Genomic DNA, 21396 nt, shown 5'->3' with positions numbered 1-21396 from the left:
AAACTGAGGCTCAGGTCAGAGCTGATATAAGCGGCTAAGCCTGATACGAAGCCCATGCTTTTAACAGTCATGTAGGGTCTTCATCAAGTCAGATATTTGGTTTGAAGGTTAGAACGCTCAAAGATCTGGCCTTGACTTAGTGAAATCACAGTCTAGAAAGGGAGATAGAGACGGACGAGGAAAATGTGAAAGCACCTGTGATTTGTTAGCCTTCTAACACCCCCCACCCCCAAAAGTCTCCAAGTGGACTTACGAGACGAGCGTGGGCTTGGCAGCTAGGACAGTCCACTCTCTACCCTGCCACGTTGGCACCTTTTCCATCACCCTGAAGCTCCCCAAACTGACCCTGTCTACACCTAAGGTTAATAACTGGGGAATCTAGGTGAATGGTATTAGTAGTCATAAATTATGTTATAAACATATAATTACCATAATAATCAGATACTTCTCTCTATATTTCTGTTATGCTTAAAATTTCATAAAAAGTAAAATTTTTAGATGTATCGTTTCAATCGTTTGGATAAATGAACTCCAGGAAGTCAACAACTGTGCCTTGAGTCTATTTTCCCTGGAAATCCAAGCGAGCAATTTAGAGCAATGACTGCCCTGGGGGTAAAGAACAGAGTGAAAGAAGGTACCTCACTGGAAAGACAAAGTCAAATAAATAAACAGAACCAAAGCAAAGAAAACCCAATCGCTCATAAGACAAAAAATCAGTGGCAAATGGTGGCATCTCAGAGTTATTCTTCCAAACAAAATAAAGCAAACACACTTTACATAAAAGACTGTCAGAAAGTATAGTATGAAGTACGGATGGAAGACAAAACTGGGAAAAGAAAGGCTATAGAAAAATAACTTGGACACTACTCAAATCAGAAATAAATCCTAATTTGACTAAATATAATTTTGGAAGCCAAACCACAGCAAAGTGGAACATATAGAGCAAGAATCCTATATTGTCATCATTTATCAATTTCAGAAATATACCTCAAAAGCAATGGAACAAAGCCCCCTGGAGGAAGAAGGGCTAAAAGGAAGAAGTGACAAATAGGAAGGCAAAAAGTCAGTGCAAAGATGTCATATGAAGGCCGGGCGCGGTGGCTCACGCCTGTAATCCTAGCACTCTGGGACGCCGAGGCAGGAGGATCGCTCGAGGTCAGGAGTTTGAGACCAGCCTGAGCAAGAGCGAGACCCTGTCTCTACTAAAAATAGAAAGAAATTACATGGACAACTAAAAATATATATAGAAAAATTAGCCAGGCATGGTGGCACATGCCTGTAGTCCCAGCTACTCGGGGGGCTGAGGCAGAAGGATCGCTTGAGCCCAGGAGTTTGAGGTTGCTGTGAGCTAGGCTGACACCACGGCACTCTAGCCCGGGCAACAGAGTGAGACTCTGTCTCAAAAAAAAAAAGAAAACTTCTGAATAAAGGTCATTTCATCCACACCGAGGAGGTCCTATCTGCTACGGTGTTTATCAGTTTTTTCCATGTTACCTTGGAATCTGCCACTTTATTCAGACCCAATTCTTGAATGACCTTGTTAATCCGTTCATTTTTTTCATGATTCGGCATAGTTGTCGGAAGTCGAAGAGCTGCCGAGAACTGTAAGTTTTCTCGCACCGTCAGAGTGCCCATCACGACGTCATCCTTAAGGCAAAATGGCATTTTAACAAGACTCTTTAGTATATGTAAACTTAATACACATAAATCACACAGCTAAAGTAAAGTTCTAGTTAATGATGAACTTTCAAACTGCAAGTGGCAATAATTCCGTATACAGACAGCTGCAAGGCTCATGGAATCATCTCCACTCCCTATTCGTATCCCCAAATAGAAGACAGGTAATTATGACGACTACCAGAAGACATTTCCAGACTGCTTTGTACAAGGATTTGCCAAAAAGATCTTTCTAAGCTAGAGGGGAAAAGGTGAGGGAAGGACAAAAAAGGATGACAGTAGTATCTTCCAGAAATGGTATAGAAACTGGTATTGCCCTTACCAGGGTCATATTCCAGATCCTCCCTGCCTTCTCACTTAGCACCACTCTGAATCTTATGGGACACTATGAAAAGCTGGTGTGAAGAAATTTGCTTCTACGAGCATGTCACATAATCAATTGACAGCACGCTGAACTACCAGCCAAAGCACATGCCTACACAGAAACAGAAGAAACCAAAATGAAAGCCCACTAATACTTACTTGTACCACATAACCTGAATTACATTTGAAATTGGCAGGGCGAGGTGCTCCATTTATCAAAACATCTCCAAATAATCCATGTGGATCTTTCCTTGCAGCTAAGACATCTAATAACCTGTAAAAGGAAATACATGTTGCGGGGGCTTTTTCCTCCAACACTGGCCATATCTCTCAGCTACTCTGAATCTAAATTCTGATCAAGTTAGAAAATTAACTGGTCAAGAAATTCCACGGTTTAACTAAAATTGGATATATTTTTAAGTTCTCACCTTCCTTTTTTTAATGTATGCTACAATAAAGGCCCTACGCGAAAGACACCATTGGCTAATCCAGCACAGACCTCCCAAATGGCCCTCCCAGCTGTCCGACCTTGGTGGTCCCGACAAGGGCAAAGTGCTCTTTCATCTAAGACTCAGGCCTTCACTTATACCTTCTGCCCCATCTCTCCACGCTTATCATCTCCTTCCTTTTCCTTCCCATTAGCTCATAACATGGTCAACCACTATGTGCGAATCACCGTGTCATGCCCTATTAGTGAAGTGGATCTAACACGACTTCCTGGTCCTTGAGACATAACCACAGGTCAGCCCAACTGCATGTCACCCACACTGCCTAGAACTAGACCAGACACGCACCGCAAATGCTCAACAAATACCTGCACGCCAAAAAGTGATTTTTAAATGCACGCTACAACCACACAGAAAAAGCTTACATATACTCTCTCTCATACTCACGAAGATTTGCCTCCACCTGTGGGTCCCAGAATGGCATTGAGGCCAGGTTTCATGATCCCACTGCAACACAAAAGTACACTGATTTATTATCGTACTTTACCTTGGGTTCTATTAATTTAGGATCCGTTCATAGATGTACCTTCTTGCTAAGAATTTTAGGATCTGCACTGAATACATTCAATGAAAACTGATGAAATCACAGACAGAAAATAAGCACAAAACTGTTAAAAAAAAAAAAAGATTAATAGAAGTGTGATATACAAAAAATGTTAATCACTAGTCAGGACCTTTAAGAAAAATGGCTCAGGTCTTTCTAAATACCTTTTACTTATTCTCTAACCCACTTATACTTTTTGGAAAATGACACATCCGACATTCAAGGGTCCTTGAATTAAGTAACATTCTTGAGAAGCACTCTGGTTACGCTTCGTGCTCTTTAACACTGTGAAGTACCTGATAGGTTCTGAGTGACGTCTGGGGATCAGTATTGTACCTTTAAGTAGCCTCATCTGCTTCCTAGTTAAGTCTACACAATATTAATTCACAAATCTGAATTATAGAATATAATCAGACCAAGAAACAACACATCTTAAGCAGAAATCCAAAGGTCAGAATAAAATACTTCAGAATAAAAAGAAAACACGATCATAGTTCTTAATTGTCAAAAAAAAAAAAGTCTTAATCCAACTGGAAAAGTATAACATATGCCCTCAAAATATATCATTTCCATCCTGGTTAAGTGTCAGGTAACTGGACTGGAAAATTCTCAGTTTAGAAGTGGGAGACAGCACTTCAGGAGGGAATGTCCTTAAAGAATGCACAGACATGGCACAAACTAAGTGGATGTTTGGATGTTTGAGGGTCGTGAACTTTCAGATACGGAGTAGGAAGGCGGAAAAAATTACAGCAGTGTTGACTGTAACGAGAGCCATGATGAAAGCTAACGGTTTGATTTTATCCTAAAGGTAACAGGTAGAATGGTAAGTAGAAAGAACCTGGGAAAGGTGAGTTCAGGGTGCAGTTATACAAGCATGATAAGGCCTTTGAAAACCCTGAGTCTATGCCAGTCTCTCTTTAGAGCAGTGTAGGGTCAAAATGTACTCCACAGAGAACGTAGTGTCTACTCCAAGTGGAAGGTCAAAGCCAAAGACTATCTCATTCTTAGATAATGATTACCAAAGGGGTCAATTCTATGATCCCATACAATGTTCATGAGTGATCAACTGCCCAATGCAGCCACACCACAGCGCTTAAATCCGCCACGATCATTTACTGCCTGTTGTACCCGAACTGTCACATTGTAAAATCGGTGGTGAGTGCCAGGGTGAAGCGCAGCTCCTGCTTTGCTCATTAATTGAGGTAGCTCTCCCTGAAACACTGGACAAATACAACGGAAGTCAGGTAAACCAGGAGCAAGCTGTGACAGACAAATCTCTTATTCTTTCAGTGACCTTTCCCCACTATTGTATTAATAATAAAAGATACACTCGTAATGGGGTAAACTTATAAAGCACTTGGTGCATCTTCTTTATTAATAGCTGCCTAATTACTGCTTCTAAAGTGACCATAAATAAGCTTCTTATTCCCTAAGGCTTCATTGTCAGAAAATCTTTCCAGGTCTCAAAAACACTTATTCAAATAAAGACCAAGCAATCCAGCATGATTAACCCAAACCTGAATAGGAACAGTCTAAGACAAAGAGTTGGCTTACTTTGGCACTAAACAAATGCCAAGAGTTCCATTTTGGAGCAGTGGCTAATTCCAACTCCATGCACTCAACACAATTATCAAATGTCTACTATGTACGCACAAAATATTCTTGTAGGACATGCGATAGAGCTGAAAACAAACCAAACAGACACACAAAAAACAAAGTCCAGCCCCTCGTGGAGTTTACATTCTAGTCCAGGGATCAGCACGCTACAGCTGGTCATCTGTTTTTTCTTTCCATAAACAAAGGCTTATTGGAACAGAGTCACGTTCGTTTGCTGACGCATTGTCCATGGCTGCTTTCGTGCAACACCAAAGTTGAGTAGCTGCAACACAGACGTATGGCTCATAAAGCTGAAAATATTTACTCTGTGAACCTTTATGGAAAAAGAGTCTGCCAACACCTGTTCTAGTCTATGATCTACAGTTCACTGGTCTCCCCACCCTTTCCCTCCACCTTTCTGTCACCCCTTAAGCCTCATTCCCCACCCTTATTTACTACTTTTCAGCATTTGTGTCTCTCATGACACCATAAAGACCTGCCAACAAAATTATGTCATATTATCTCCACCTCCCGCACCCTCCCCCCGCCCATAACATGCAGCACAGTGATCTACAACCACTGAATAATGAATATTGAACACGTGGAATGAAACTCATCCAAAGGATGTGTGTCACATCTATTACACTTTTGTGGGTAATGGGCAATCCCTTGGTCTTGTTTCGTCTACGGACAAGAGAGGTCAATGCCACCCCCTCATCGCCACCCCCCAACACACACACATAACGCACCATCTTCCCTTTCTCAATCTCCATGCTCCAATTTAAGGTTGGGAATTCTATCGTGTCTTCTAATCCTTCCAGTAGAACAGTGAACATGCTCTAGTTTTCTGAATCCCCCATTAGGCTATATGGTCTCTGAGAAGAGAGGACTCATCTGTGTCCATAACATCTTGTGCAATGCCCTGCACCCAGTAGGCATTCAAAATTTGGTGAATAAATGAACCTCTACATTTTTATAAGTGGGAATTACTTCTAAGAAGACAAAAAAAAAAGTTTGTTTTTTTTTATTTATTTTTTTTTTTAAAGTTTTTAATAAAAAACAGAAGTCATGAAGTAGGGAACAACTTCTTGAAAATAGATACATTTTCTCTGGAAAGAGAGCTTAGTAACATTCCATGTTCAATTAATGTGCCAGTCATTTCTACTGGACTTCCCCTTCCCCTGCCTCTCTTCGTTAGGGGGATGATGAAAATTCTGGTTGAAGGTGCAGCAACGCCAGCACCCAGAAACACAAGCTGTCGAGGGGGTGGGAGGGAAAGGAGAGGAGGATGGGGTGATTGCTTATACTGGGGAATAAGAAAATTAAACAGATGGCTAAATATATTGAGGATTATGTGAGCCAGGTTTTTGACTTTTTGAGAAGATTTTACAAACATGGAAATGTGGAGAGAATCCTAGGGTGTCAGAATGGAATTGGAGGTATTAGTGAGAAGTCATGGGTTTTAACCTACACACACAGACAGCTATAGCATCAGAGGTAGATACAGAAAGCTCCCAGCGTGCTATGAGCAGCCGCCCACCACTCCTCTTGCTCCTTCTGGCCAGGTCTGCATGTGAGGCCATTTGAAAAAGTTATACGTGGCTGGGCACAGTGGCTCAAGCCTGTAATCCCAGCACTTTGAGAGGACAAGGTGGGAGGCTCGCTTGAGCCCAGGAGTTCAAGACCAGCCTGGGCAACATAGGGAGACCTCATCTCTACAAAAAAAAAAATAGAAAACTTGGCAGGTGGGGAGGTGGGGTGGCGCATGCCTGTAGTACCAGCTACTCGGGAGGTTCAGGTGGGAGGATCACTTTGAGCCCAGGAGTAGAGGCTGCAGTGAACTATGATGACGCCACCGTACTCCAGCCTGGGTGACAGAGCAAGATCCTGTCTCAAAAAAAAGTTACACGTGTATGGGATGCACACGTGTGTGTACATATAGGCATGTATATATCCATTAGGTCTGTCCACTGAGAAAGCCTAGAAGCAATGACATCCCAATAGCAATGAACATTCTGATCACCCGGATTCGGATTTTGTAAATACCATCCTCCATGGAAAGGAACTGCTGCTTCCAGGTCTGAGGCAGGGTGAGTACACAGTGAGCTCTGGAACCTCTTGTTATGCCAAGGAAATACTCAAAGAATGAGGAGATATGTCAAAATAATGAGAAAGGAAGAGAAGGAGGAACCTACCTTGAAAGGTCTCCCACTGATCCAATCAGAAATAGGAGCATCAGGATAAATAATAATGCATTGCTATTGAACGCTACTGAGTAAAATATGAATCCATTGCTGATGATGGATGAAGCTTTTTCCTTTTAGTAGAAAGCAAACTAAGAGCTGATGAAAACAGAAAATCACCCTTTGGCCACCATCACGTAGCGGTCTATGATTCAGGCAGGAGGCATCGGTGGAGGCTGGTAAGTTTCATGTGGAACAGGATTCTGGAATGATGCCAGGGGGAAATGATGACATTCTGGTGAAGTTTGACAGACACCAACATGACCAGGAGACCAATTGTATTTCTGGCAACCATACAGTGGAGCAGGATGGGATGAGGGAGCGCTATGAGGACAGCCCACTCCCTAACATTCCGGGAAAATGCTAATGACACGGGGAACAAAACAGACAAAGTGATGGAAGCGACTGCAGTGACATATTAACAGCTGGGGATCTGGGTGAAAGAAAAGGTGATGTTCCTGCAAGGTTTAAATCTGGAATCATTTCAAAATAAATTAGGAACTAAAAACTCCCCAATCCTCCAGGAGGCCGAGGCGGGTCGATAGTTTGAGCTCAGGAGTTCGAGACTAGCCTGAGCAAGACTGAGACCTGTCTCTAAAAAAAAAAAACCAAAAAACTCCCCAATCAATATAAAGAATTTCCCTGAGGAATACAGGATATCCACACATCTACTGGAACGGACAGTTTTTTCCAGAGATCTTCAACATTGATGAGGGAAACCACAAATGCTGGGTATGGAGACAAAGGAATCATAAGAGAAAGATTTTTCCTAGGGTAGCAGAATCCTACCTTTCTGAATTCTCAGGGTCAGAGTTTGTTTTATCTTCCTCCCCACGCCCACAGAGGACATCAGGTTATAGTTACTTAGTTACTAGAAGTGAGGTTGCAAGAAGTCCAAAGGGAAAATAAAGATCAAGAGCTCATCTGCTCCTTTGGAATATCCTTAACTATTTGAATGGCGATGATGGCTACCAAACACGAATCCAAAGTAATATAAATGAGAGCAACCCTTCCCTACCCCAGAGCTGAAGCCAGCAGACAGGAGAAAGATCGCAAAAACTACAGCCAAAAAAGGGATGACCTTGCTAACAAATATCTAAACCAGAAATGTAAATAAGCGAGGACACCAGTCTTTAGGGTCCTTTCAACCGTAAAACCTGAAAGAACTGCAAGGTTTAAGTGTGTTTTATGAGTCCACGACCGCACGTAAGGACAAACTCCACGCTGAAATGCATACCATCTCCATAAACAACGATGTGAAGCCTTGAGCAGATGACACTTCCAGCGTGTCAAGTTACTAATTTACTAGCTCTAAAAGATAAGCAAGATAAATAGACCCTGACACACAGTACGCATTTTAAATATATTCAACCTGCACAGTCCCATCATTTGTTACCTTGCAACTCTCTCAGCACAAAAATCTGATGTGACCAATATTTTCTTGATTATTATTATCTTTCACAAAAAGCTTGTCAGCTTTTTCAAAAAAGTCAGTCAAGGCTGGGCGTGGTGGCTCACACCTGTAATGCTAGCACTCTGGGAGTGCCAAGGCGGGAGGATCGCTTGAGGTCAGGAGTTTGAGACCAGCCTGAACAAAAGCGAGACCCCATCGTCACTAAAAATAGAAAAAAAAATTGGCCAGGTGTGATGGTGTGCGCCTGTAGTCCCAGCTACTCGGGAGGCTGAGGCAGGAGGATCACTTGAGCCCAGGAGTTTGAGGTTGCTGTGAGCTAGGCTGACGCCAGGGCATTCTAGCCTGGGGGACGGGCCAGATGACAGAGCGACACTCTGTCTCAGAAAAAAAAAAAAGAGTCAGTCAATTCTATCTAGGAATGTGAGCAAAAGATGAAAGCTTTGCATCACCATTCTTTCCTTATCTTTTAGTCAGGGTTTCTTAACCTGCGGTCCCCAGCCTCCAGGTCCCCAACCCCCAGGCCGCAATTCCAGGCCATAGCCACACATCACCATCTGAGCTCCACCCCACCCTCCACCCCCCAAACACACCACACTCCCCTACCCCCAGTCCATGGAAAAATTGTCTTCCATGAAACCAGTCCCTGGTCACAAAAAGGTTAGAGACCGCTGCTATACAAGAAAGTGACAAGGAAGTAGGTATGAAAGCAGGTGTTGCTGTATGCAGAAGGTTCTAACCCTGCACAGCTCCTAGCCTCAGCCCAGTCAAGTCTCAGACCCCCATGTTTCTCTCTCACCTACCCCCCAAAATTTCCTCTCTCGTCTTGTAATTTCCCGGTCCTCCAAAAGAGCTTGGCTGCTATTAATAGAAAAGGGCCCAGTCCCATATAAAACATCAAGAAAACATGAGAAACATCCGATTCCAGAAAGGTTTGCAGCCATACTAGGCCAAAGGGCTCTTTCATACAACCACTCCTCCAGCCTTGCAGAGTCAGAAAAAGTGGCTAGCTTTGTCTAGGAGGAAACACTTCCCCCAGTAAACAAACAACCAAAACACATAGGCCGTGCTGTCTGAGTAAACCCAAATTCACTCCCCGTACCACGGAGGGGATGAATCATGTTCGGTTCTCTAGAACTCAGAAAAACATGAACAATCGCAATGGCTAGCATCTGGGAAATAACAGAGATCGCTGGGAGGAGCAGGTTCTGTAGAAACGCTCCCTTCCCTCCCCACGCACTTCACCACCACACAATAAATTCGGTGCTGGATGAAAAGAATGAAAATCAGTTACTAGGGGCTTCTAACATATCATTAAATGTACTGATTTGGATCCCAAATTTTCATCACTTTGGACTTCAACTGCATAACTTTTAAGCTAAATTCTAGTTAGCTTACACTGAAGTATTTTCTGTCTGTCTAATAGAGGGAAAGCATTAAGTAAATTGTTGTTGATTATAAGCTACTATAAACAGGACACTCATTTAAAACAAGTCTATGTGAAAAGCAAAATATTTTCACAATATGTTGTCATTTCAACCTCCTTGCTTCTAGAACATAAAGGACATAAAGCGCACACGAGTACATAATAAGGTGTCTGCCTCAGAAAACACATCAGCGAGTCTTCCATTCGCAGATTAGAAAACTGAAGCTCAGAGACTACTATTATATCAAAAAGCAGTACATGATCAAAAACATGATCAAAAAGCAGTAAATCATATACCGCCAGGCTTCTTTCCACCAAACCACAAGACTCACCCAAGAAAAACTAAATGACACATTAATTATTTTCTCAAGCAAAAGTTGATGCACACGGTACAGCCATTTTTAAAAACTTTTTTGGCAGTTCCTTTGAGAGTTAAACGTATACCTAACATGTGATCCAATCATTTCACTCCTACTTTGGCCAAAAAAATTAAAGGGTGTGTTTGTATATCTGTACAAAGACTTGTACACAAATGTTCATACCAGCTTTACTGGTGATAGGAAAAACATGTAACATTCACTGTAGGTTAATAAATAAAGCCATCTTTTAAAAAGAAATAAAAAACCAAAAAAAATAAAAATAAAAAGCTCATGCACATACTTGATATTTGATAGTATTTCTTTTTCAACCGTTTTTCGACCACACAGAAAGCCACTCTTCACTTTTACTCGATAGCAGATGTTATGAAAACTTAACACCGCTCCTTCATTGAATGTCCTCAGGTCGTTGGAGGTTGTCCCGGGTATGCCATTGGTGTTACTTTGTGACATCGGGATAGAAACTTCGACATTACTAGAAGACATCTGGAGAGTTTTCGCCTTTCTGTAGAGAGAAAAGCAATAGTAAGTTGACAGTCCAGATAAATGAGATTGTAAACACCAGATAACAGTATTTGCCTACATATACACACATATATACCAGATAATGTGTAGGATATACTATACTAGGGTATAGGCTAATCTCTCTGAATATAGATGCAAAAAGTCTTAATAGTACTAGAAAACTGAACATACCAATATATAAAAAGGTTTATACTTCATTACCAAGAGAGCTTAAACCCAGAAAAACAATGTTGCTTTGACATCTGAAAGTCGGTTAGTGTAATATACCATATTAATAGAATACATTTCTATTGCTCTGTTGCCTGGGTGAAGAGTGTAGTGGCGTCATCATAGCTCACTCCAACCTCAAACTCCTGGGCTCAAGCACTCCTCCTGCTTCAGCCTCCCAAGTAGCTGGGACTATAGGTGCAGACCACCATGCCCCACTAATTTTTCTTATTTTTTTGTAGAGATAGGTCTTGCTATGTTACGCAGACTGATCTCTAACTCCTTGGCCTCAAGCAATCCTCCTGCCTCAGCCTCCCAAGTAGCTAGGACTACAAGCATGCGCCACCATGCCCAGCTAATTTTTTCTCTATACTTTTAGTTGTACAGATAATTTCTTTCTATTTTTAGTAGAGACGGGGTCTTGCTCTTGCTCAGGCTGGTTTCGAACTCTGAGCTCAAACGATCTGCCCGCCTCGGCCTCCAGAGTGCTAGGATTACAGGCGTGAGCCACCGTGCCCGGCCAAACCTAGTTTTAATTTTAAAAGTCAAAGTAATCCTTGAAGAATCGTCTCCCTGCCTATGATGGAATAGCCATTCCAAACAAGTCATCCTCCTAAGGACAACTATAAAAGTACATAAAGAATATAAGATGCAACTGTTGCAACAGTTCCATCTGATGAGGTCAACCAAAGGAGCCAGGACTTGAGGAACCAAGATTCTGGAACGGAGGGGATAGCACTGAAGTAAACTCCAGATTCTATGTGCCCTTTCCTCTTAAGGAAAGATAGGTATTTACACGCACGAATTGTACAGGCCTGGGGCAAAACTCAGAAACCAAGCAGGAAGTAGCTGCTAGTCTTTTTCCTGAAGCCTCTAATATCTCTGAGCAAGTATTTCAGCAATCTCTCAGCGCTAAGAAAACAAAATTTTGTTGGAGTTGTGGGTCTAGCAAAGAGAAGGCGTCCCCTAAGCTTTTGAGATCCCAGAAGGGCTATGCCTTGGGAATATGCGCAAACCAGAAAACCAGCCTCTACTTGACCAAGGTGATCTGCTCAGACTCTGTCTGCTAGAATAAAGTTAAATCCATCCTCCAAGAACATATCATCATCCAAATTTTCAACCAAAAATTACCAGGCATGCCAGAAAACAGGAACCAATGTTCCAAAAATGAGAAAATAGAAACAGACCCACAAGTAATCCAGACTCAAGTCACCAGACGTTAAAAGAACAGATGAATATGTTCAAGAAAATAAATGAAAAGATAGACTAACACCAAAGAGCCCGAATCTATAAAAAACAATCAATCAGAATGAAGACCTTAATAGATGAGTTTAACAGCAGTTGAGACACAGATTAGGAAAGAGAATTAATTAGTGAACTGGAAAACTGCTACGGAGAAAACATCCAGAATGAACATTATGAATGATGAAAATTATCACCATGAAAAAGAAAAAAAAAAAAAAAACACCTCCAGATTGAAAAGAATTCGAACTATTAATGTACTAAAAACAGCAGAACCACCACATGGGACATAATGAAAAAGGTCTGGCATACATGTAACCGGAGACCTGGGAGAAAAGGGAAAATGGAGCAAAATCAATATTTGAAGAAATACTGGCCAAGTATTTTCCAAAACTGACAAAGTTATCAAGCCACAGACTGATGGTCTAGGAACACCAAGGAGGATAAATACGAGAAAACCATAGTTTTCTGACACCTGTAGTCCCAGCTATGCAAGAGGCTGAGGAGGAAAGATTTCTGGAGTCCAGGAGTTCTGGGTTGTGGCACATGACGTCAATCCACCAGGTGTCTGCAATCATTCCGCATCAATATGGGGACCTCTAGGGAGTGGGGTTCCCACCAGATTGTCTAAGGAGGGGTGAACTGGCCCAGGTCGAAAATCGAGCAGATCAAAACTGCCTTGCAGATCAGTAGTGGAATCACACCTGTAAATAGCCACTGCATTCTAGCCCAGGCAACAGAGCAAGACTCTGTCTCCAAAAAAATAAATAAATAAGTTAAAAAAAAAAAATAAGTAACCTAAAGATGATTTAAAGTATATGGGAGGATGTGCGTAGGTTATATGCAAATACTACAGCATTTTATAAGGGAGACTTGAGTACCCATGGGATTTTGGTGTCCCAGGGACTCCTGGAACCAATCCTCTGTAGGTACCTACGGACAACTGTAATGTACGGACTTCACACTTTTACTTTAAAAACTTCTTAAACCAGCCGGATGCAGTGGCTCACGCCTGTAATCCCAACACTTTGGGAGACTGAGGCAGGAGGATTGCTTGAGCCCAGGAGTTTGAGAGTTTGAGGTCATAGTGAGCTACGATCTGCACTTCAGCCTGGGCGACAGAGTGAGAACCTGTCTCAAAAACACAAACAAAGAAAACCCCACTTCTTCACCCATTTCCCCATGTCTTCAGAATCCAAAATATACTAATTCCAACACCAGCAATCACTTCTATTTCCATCCCTGTTTGACGTACATTCAGCCACTGAGGACACTTTGTAACCTTCTCTCAAGCCTTATTAAGAGAATCACATGCTTCCCACTAACAAAGAGCTAAAGTACCCAAGAAAGATTGATCACCCACACCTATACAAGACAGAGGGCCACAACTTACAAATACAGTAACAATTTTAGAAGTGTGAGTATAGAAAGTTTGCCTTCCTTGTGATAAGATTAAATTCTGTGATTCACATTGCCTAAGAGCTGCTTAGTTTTTTTTGGTTTTTTTTTTTTTTTTTTTTGCTAAGATTATATCTTCCTCAGGAAGATGCAAGCCCTTAGTAATTCATGAGTCATAGACGAAGTGATTTGACAGGTATAACCAAGGCATGCCATCCAGCTGAAGCATGTTATATTAAAAGAAGGGAAAACGAAGAGGAAGGAAGGAAGGAAGGAAGGAAGGGAAGGAGGGAGGGAGGGAGAAGGGAGGAGAGGAGGGGAGGGGAGGGGAGGGGAGGAAAACTTTAATTCTAACACCAATAAGGAACAACACACTTACTCTAAGATAAAACAAAAAATATAGAGTAAGGCTTAAAAACTAAAGAAAATATAGCCCAGGCGCGGTGGCTCACGCCTGTAATCCTAGCACCCTGGGAGGCTGAGGCGGGTGGATCTTTTGAGCTCAGGAGTTCTAGACCAGCCTAAGCAAGAGCGAGATCCCCGTCTCAACTAAAAATAGAAAGAAATTAGCTGGACAGCTAAAAATATATATAGAAAAAAATTAGCCAGGCATGGTGGCACATGCCTGTATTCCCAGCTACCCTCCCGAGGCAGAAGGATTGCTTGAGCCCAGAAGTTTGGGGTTGCTGTGAGCTAGGCTGACGCCACGGCACTCTAGCCTGGGCAACAACAGAGTGAGACCCTGTCTCAAAAAAAAAAAATTAATTAAAAAACCCCCAAAACTAAAGAAAATATAAAATCTCAGCACCAGACTAACCTCAGAGTACCCAACATCTAATTAATACACTATGCTGGGTTTAGGCAACTCCCTAAAAGTAACAACTGCCTTCAAGTAAACATTAATCTTTTCCTATGGTCAGAAGCTTTCTGGTCCTATGTGTTACTCTCATTGGATTAGCATCATCTTTTTTTTATAAAGAAAAATACCCAAACCCTATCTAGATTTCCCTCTAACAAAAATCTGTCTGCCACCTTGTTGCCTCCTTGCTTCCAGAGTGCCTGATAATCCTAACTGGGTTTTTATCACTTTCTGTGTCCTAGGTCCACGGCAAGGGACCTTAACTAAAAAGAAGCCTCCAGTGGCTTTACAATCTGAACAGCCTACTCTTGTTATCTGGCCTGATTAGCACCTCAGCCAACTTGCAAAGTCCTTTCAAACAAGACCTACTGGCTTTATCTCCAGAGATTCCTTCTCCCTTTCAGCCATGGCTTTCACGATCTACTTATATCACTTCTCTCTTCTTGTTGCTTTCTAACCAGTGAGGCCGCATTTTTACTTTTTTGAACGGATTAAACATTTATCTTCAATATATGTAGGTAACCTATTATAAAAATGATAATCTACATGAAAAATACCATTTTTCTCTATGTTTTACTCTTCATCATACAGTCCACTCTTACCAGGGCTCAAAACTTAAAGTTTTCATACAATGAAAAGTGCACGTAGGTGAGAGAAGCACACAGGTAGATTCGAAAGTCCTCAGCCAGCTACCTGCCCAGTTATAATGATGACACGTAGTAGCAGAAGCCAGGTTTGCCTGGAGTCAAGAATTCTGGGCCCTACCCTGTCCTGTTTATGGGAGTCGCACTCTGCCTCACAGCCACCCGGCGTGCTGCCTGGTACATACCTCCCTAAACTGCGTGCTGAGGTTAATGCGAAGAGATTACAATCCTGAGCAGTTAGGAGGCCTCAGGTCACCGTCAGGTGATGGCTACAAACTTATCAATGGAAAGAAAAAAAAAAAAAAACCTGGATTTTAACTTGCATTTAAAACGTATCATATTGAGCAACAGGGTTTCCTCTTATCTCTGATTTGATGGATCCACGCTGAAGAGTCAGCCCGGTGTTGACCCTGTCCCAGGTCCAAAGGCTGCCCAGTAAACGAGTTCCGGAGTCAGCCTGCTGCGGTGCTCTAGGACCCCACCTCACTGCAGCACGGTGACCTGGGGACCATGGCATGATTTCGCACAGACAGGAAGAGACCCCGTCACAGAAGGGCTGCGTGGTCACGGAGAAGCCACCTAGGCCTTTTAATCAGGAAAGGCTCATGACACCAGTTATGTTTTGAAAGGAACACTCTGGCTGCTGCGTGGAGGATGCTGGGGGAGGGAGCGCAGGTGTGGAAGCAAGGGCTAGTTGGGAGGCTGTTGCAGAAAACCAGGGCAGACATGCTTGGGCAAGGGGGGTGGCGCCTGGGTAATGGTAGAGAGGACATCAAAAGTTCAAGGGCTCAGAGAGGAGTGAACTCTTGTTGAAAACAAGACTCTTGGCCCAGCGTGGTGGCTCGTGTCTATAATCCTAGCACTCTGGGAGGCCGAGGTAGGAGGATTGCTTGAGGTCAGGAGTTCGAGACCAGCCTGAGCAAGAGCAAGACCCCGTCTTTACTAAAAATAGAAAGAAATTAGCTGGACAACTAAAAAAATATATAGAAAAAATTAGCCGGGCATGGTGGTGCATGCCTGTAGTCCCAGCTACTCGGGAGGCTGAGGCAGGAGGATCGCTTGAGCCCAGGAGTTTGAGGTTGCTGTGAGCTAGGCTGACGCTACGGCACTCTAGGCACTCTAGCCAGGGTGACAGAGTGAAACTCTGTCTCAAAAAAACAAAAATTGTATACAGTCATTAATGGTAAATGCCTGAGTTGATGGATACCCCAATTACCCTAATTTGGTTGCTTCACATCGTATGACTGTATCAAAACATCACATGTACCCTATAAAGATATACAACTATTATATACCCATAATAATTAAAATTTTTTTAATTTAAAAATATACAGTCAACCACCACAATCAAGATCAAGACCATTTTTATTACCCCAAAGAAATCCCATTTCTCTACCACAGCCCCAGATAACCACCAATCTGTTTTCCATCTCTTTAATTTTTTGACATAATCTGATCCTCTCTTTCAATAGATACAAATGAACATAAAACTCTTTTTTCACTTTACGTTCCCAGAAAATTTGCAAGAATTTTGCGCAAATTAGTTTTAATGTGTGATAGAAAACCAAAATTTTAGTCTAGAAAGTATTTAGTCAAATCAGCCAGGCATAAGGGCTCATGCCTGTAATCCCAGATGAAAAATAAGGATTGCTTGAGGCCAGGAGTTTAAGACTTGCCTGGGATCCTAGCTCTACTTTAAAAAAAAAAAAAAAAAAAAAAACAAGAAGAAGAAGAAGAAAAATTAGTCAGGTGTGGTGGCACACATCTGTAGTTCCAGCTACTTAGGAGGCTGAGGCGGGTGGATCCCTTGAGCCCAGGAAATTGCAATGAGCTATGATGGTATCATTGCACTCCAGCCTGGGCCACAGAGTGAGACCCCATTTCTTTAAAAAAAAAAAATTAGTCAAATTGTAAATAAAATGGTTAAAGCCAAGTGCAATTGATCTGTGTTACATCCCAAACTTTCTTAATCTTATCTGCAACTTGGTCAGCAGTTTCCCAGAGGAAACAGACGTTCAATTCCTAAGGCTGCCCATAAAATGCTACCTAGCCCATCACAGAATGTACAGGGTTTGAGTTCCTTCTGCACTTAAAACTTCCATGCCATGACTTCTACCAAGCCATGCACCCTTGGAAGAATTGCTTAGCCTCTCCAAGCCTGTTTCTCATCTGTAAAATTAATTCAATATTTACTAGGCTTATATTACATGGCAAGCACTGGAGTTACAGGCGTGAACATAGCGAAACAACAGATAAACACTCCTGTGATCAATGAGGTTACATATGAAAAATATCTGTCAACAGTGCTATGGAGAAAAAAACAAAGCAATAAGAGGAAGGGTGATCAGGGAAGTCCTTTCCAAGGAGGGCTTTGAGCAGACACGGGAAGGGGGCTACCTACAGGAGCAAGACAAATCCAAGTGCCAGTCTAGGAACAGCAAAGAGGCCAGTGGGGCTGAAGCTGAGCAAGGGAGGGCAAAAGTATAGGGGATAAGGTCAGAGGAAGGACAGCTTAGGCAGTGCCCATCACTGACCCCCTGTAAGGACTTTGGCTTTGACTCTGAATGAGACTAGAATGCACAGGAGAGTTCTGAGTGAAGGAATGGTATGATCTAACGATGTTTGAAGGATCACTCTCACTTTGGGGGAGGGGATGCGGGGACAGGGGTAGGGACAGAGCAGGGAAACCACATAAGAGACGACTATTATCCCAAGAGCCAAGATGGGGATGTAGTCCTGTACCCCTGCTCCACAGTTCATGGGGGCTCCCTGAAGCCTTATGACCTGGGTATATTCCGAAAGTTCACAATCATTGGAAGTTTTGTAAGGATTCTAGATAGTTTTACCTGGTCCCAAACAATCCCACTTCCCCACCTCCCCCAACACTGCTCCAACTGGGAAAACAAGGGCAAGAACAAATAATAATGGTTTCGGCTTCAGACCCACAGGAACTGAGGAAGAACTCATTTACACTTGAGAGGACTGCTTGGGAAGCTCCCATGAATTTAAATAGAAGGAGTAGGAGGAAGACTAGGGGCAGAGGCTGAGGAGGCAGGGAGGACGACTCCTGCAGAGACTCTGGGGAAGTGGTCACCCCTCATCCTTTCTCTTCTCCCTCAGGACAGGCTGACCCCGCCAAGCTGGCCCTATGGGAAGATCAGCAGCAGAGGGAGAGGGGTGAGTGGAGAATTTTGGAATGCTGAGCCCCCAAGAGGAAAACAAAAGGAACAAGCAAAAGTCAAGCTGAGTCAGAACTTCCCCTAAGCAACATAGCACTGGGTCTACAACCCAGCCCTTCTGCAAGAGTCTAGTACATGCTAACTGTATTAAGATCAATATCCCTGTTCCCTTCCAGTTAATAATTCAATAATCATTACTGCAATAAGAATTATGAACAGAAAATCAGAGGTGGACAACAGCGTAATTACTTATCAAAATTCTGAGACCTACAGTTAGAAACACATTTTACATCATGACCCCAGTATACAAAGGTGTAAGAGTGTGTGCGTGAGAGAGAGAGAGAGAGTGCATATATGCCACCAAATCACTGGGGGACCCATAATTATTGCACCTCTAATTCACGAGTACAGGCAATGTCACAGACCAAATGTCTCATTATATATGCAATACTATGCCATTCCTAGTATGACTAACAAAACCATGCATTTAAAATTTAACTGAATCTGCCCAGGCATGGTGGCTCACACCTATAACCCCATAACCCTATAACCTATAACCCTATAACGCTATAACCCCACCTATAATCCCAGTATTTCGGGAGGCTGAGGCCGGAGGATCACTTGAGCCCAGCGGTTCGAGGTTGCAGTGAGCTATGATCACGCCACTGCGTTCCACCCTGGGGGACAGAGCAAGACCCCATCTCTAAATAAATTTAAAAAGAAAGAAAAAAGAAATTTAACTGAGTCCTTTTATCACTGTGAATTCAACAGATACTAAAATTACAACAGTTATTAGTCAGAATGTAGTGTAATTAAGCCATTCAGCTAATAAAATATAACTGTTTTTTTTACCAGACCCTAACAAAGAGAAGCTCATGGGTGCATTGTTTGTTTCGTAAGCTCTTATAGGCCATCATTTGAGAAAAACTGGGAGCTTTTAAAAACTCCCAAGAGACAGAATCAAATTGGCAACTACAGCCTCTACGATGTTGGAAATTTAAGGCAATACTAGTCTTCGAAGAGATGTATTTGCCTGGTCACAAACTTAAAAGTTCAAAAGTAACTCCAAGAGCACGTCTAGTGCCCAGATCTTGGTTCCTAACACCATTCTAAATAAAATTAACCACAGTGCTTTGGAGAAATGGATCATTCCAACGTAGGGACATGGAAAATACAAAGGGAGCCTGGAGTATTTTGTGATACCAGAAAGACAGGAAATGCTTACAGAAAAAAAGGAATGTGTATGTCAAAATGGAACAGGGGCCAACCTGAAAGAAGAGGTACAGCTGGTAAAAGCTGGAACAAACTGAGCAGCAAATTGAATAACAATAATGTTGGACTTTAGCCTGTATGATAAAATAAACAACCATAAATATGTACTAATACAAATAGTTGAACAGAGAAGGGGCAACTCTTCCTTATAGAAGAGAATTCTAATAAAAAGATGTAACAGGTGTGTTTCTTTTTAATAATCACCATTAGAAAAAAATCAGCATTAAACAATATCATAATATACAACGTGTTCCACTAAAGATAGTGAATAAAGTTGAAGGAGAGGCCTGGTGGGGTGGCTCACGCCTGTAATCCTAGCACTCTGGGAGGCCGAGGCGGGTGGATCACTCGAGGTCAGGAGTTCGAGACCAGCCTGAGCAAGAGCGAGACCCTCGTCTCTACTAAAAATAGAAAGAAATTAGCCAGACAACTAAAGATAGAAAAAATTAGAAGGGCGTGGAGCATGCCTGTAGTTCCAGCCACTTGGAAGGCTGAGGCAGGAGGATCGCTTGAGCCCAGGAGTTTGAGGTTGCTGTGAGCAAGGCTGACGCCAGGGTACTCTAGCCCGGGCAACAGAGTGAGACTCTGTTGTCTCAGGAAAAAAAAAAACTAAAAGAAAAACAAATTTTCTCCCACCTGTAGAAATTTTCTGGCTCGATAAGTTAACTATCCCATATCAACGTTGGCCTCCTACATTTGGAGAAAGGCAAGAATTCTACCCACCGAACCTTAACAGGCTTCCAGACCCTGAATGAGCTGCTCCAACTCATCCTTTTCTGAAAACCCAGGCTGAAAGGTCAATTTGCATTTTACACTTTCAAATGCAACTGTGAGAGGCTTACAGCCCGTTTGACTAGTTCTGTATCTTCTAAGAAACAGGCACAGGATGCCCGCCGCCCTTTCCAGACACGCGCTCTCAGCGGAAACCGCTTCCTCCACCCACCGACTCGGCCCCGGCGGCCGGGGCTCCCCGCAGGCTCCGGCCGGGGACCCGCGTGCTCAGAGGCAGAGCACGGACGATCGAAACGTGGGGACGAGTCAGCCGGATCGTCCACGCCAACCCTAAAGAAGCAGATTCCACTTCCCTGTGACACCGCGCGTCTGCGCTACGCTTTCCAAACCGTCCAGAGCTTTCCCGACATTTGCTCTCCAGGCGGCCTCCTCGCCGCGTCCCCCGACCTCAGTCGGATCGTCCGGGGACTCCCTCTTCCCTCCCGCGCGCCGGGACCGGTCCGCGGCGACACACGACACAGCCCTCCCGCGCCACGGCCCCGTCCCGGGAGACGCCGCGCGCGCGCCCGAGCGCTCCCCTCAGGCCCGGCACTCACCGCGCGGCGACCGGCCGGGGAAGGCGCGGGGCCCGAGGTCGCGCCGAGGGGCGGCGGGATGAGGCGGCGCGGGCGCGATCTCCACAACCCGGGCGTCCGGCTGTGGCGTCTCCTCCTCAGCTGCCGGCGGCGCGGGTCGGGGCTGCGGGCGGGCGGAAGGCGTGACGCCATCTGCCGGGCCCAGATAAGCGCTGGCGCGGGGGGCCGAGCCGCCCCGGGACAGGAACCCCCGCCCTCCCGCGGGGTCACCGGGACAGCTACCCGGAGCGCCCGCGGACACACCTAAAGCTCCTGCCTCCGGGGCTGTCACGAAAGGGACACGGGGACAGTTAGCTCTGGAAATCACCGGGCGCTCCCGGGGCTGAGCAGTACCTCATCTGACTGAGATGGGTTGGGTCGCTGCCGCCGGCCGGAGCCCCCTGAGCCCCCGGGGCGCTGAGGCCGAGGGTCCCCCCCACACGCGGTGCCCACCCCGAAAGCAAGGAGAAGTTTCTGGAAAATGAGCTTCTGAGAAATTAGATGCTTGCGCCCCGGGGCCAAGTAAAATCAGGAACTGATTCTAGTGGTGGGGGGCGGGAAGGGGGAGAAATTTTTTGAAT

General features: G+C 43.8%; 1 protein-coding gene across 3 annotated transcripts in view; it reads right to left on the bottom strand.

The window, feature by feature from the left end:
* Positions 1–20984, bottom strand: part of ABCG2 (ATP binding cassette subfamily G member 2 (JR blood group)) — a 46579-nt gene extending 25595 nt beyond the window's left edge. Inside the window, exons 1-5 of one of the 3 annotated variants that reach the window (XM_069485360.1) lie at positions 20798–20984; positions 10427–10648; positions 2934–2993; positions 2200–2314; positions 1495–1647 (exon numbers count right to left, since the gene is read on the bottom strand). In XM_069485360.1, coding sequence (XP_069341461.1) covers positions 1495–1647; positions 2200–2314; positions 2934–2993; positions 10427–10629 — 531 coding nt within the window. In that variant the 5' untranslated portion in view covers positions 10630–10648; positions 20798–20984. Of the gene's footprint in view, positions 1–1494; positions 1648–2199; positions 2315–2933; positions 2994–10426; positions 10649–20550; positions 20632–20797 lie in introns of those variants that run through there. The other 2 variants (XM_069485359.1, XM_069485361.1) reach the window with 2 other exon arrangements.
* Positions 20985–21396: the final 412 nt, after the last annotated feature.

The sequence above is a fragment of the Eulemur rufifrons genome, chromosome 13 (genome assembly GCF_041146395.1).
Source record: "Eulemur rufifrons isolate Redbay chromosome 13, OSU_ERuf_1, whole genome shotgun sequence".
Classification (NCBI taxonomy): domain Eukaryota; kingdom Metazoa; phylum Chordata; class Mammalia; order Primates; family Lemuridae; genus Eulemur; species Eulemur rufifrons.
This window is presented reverse-complemented; position numbering and strand designations above follow the sequence as displayed.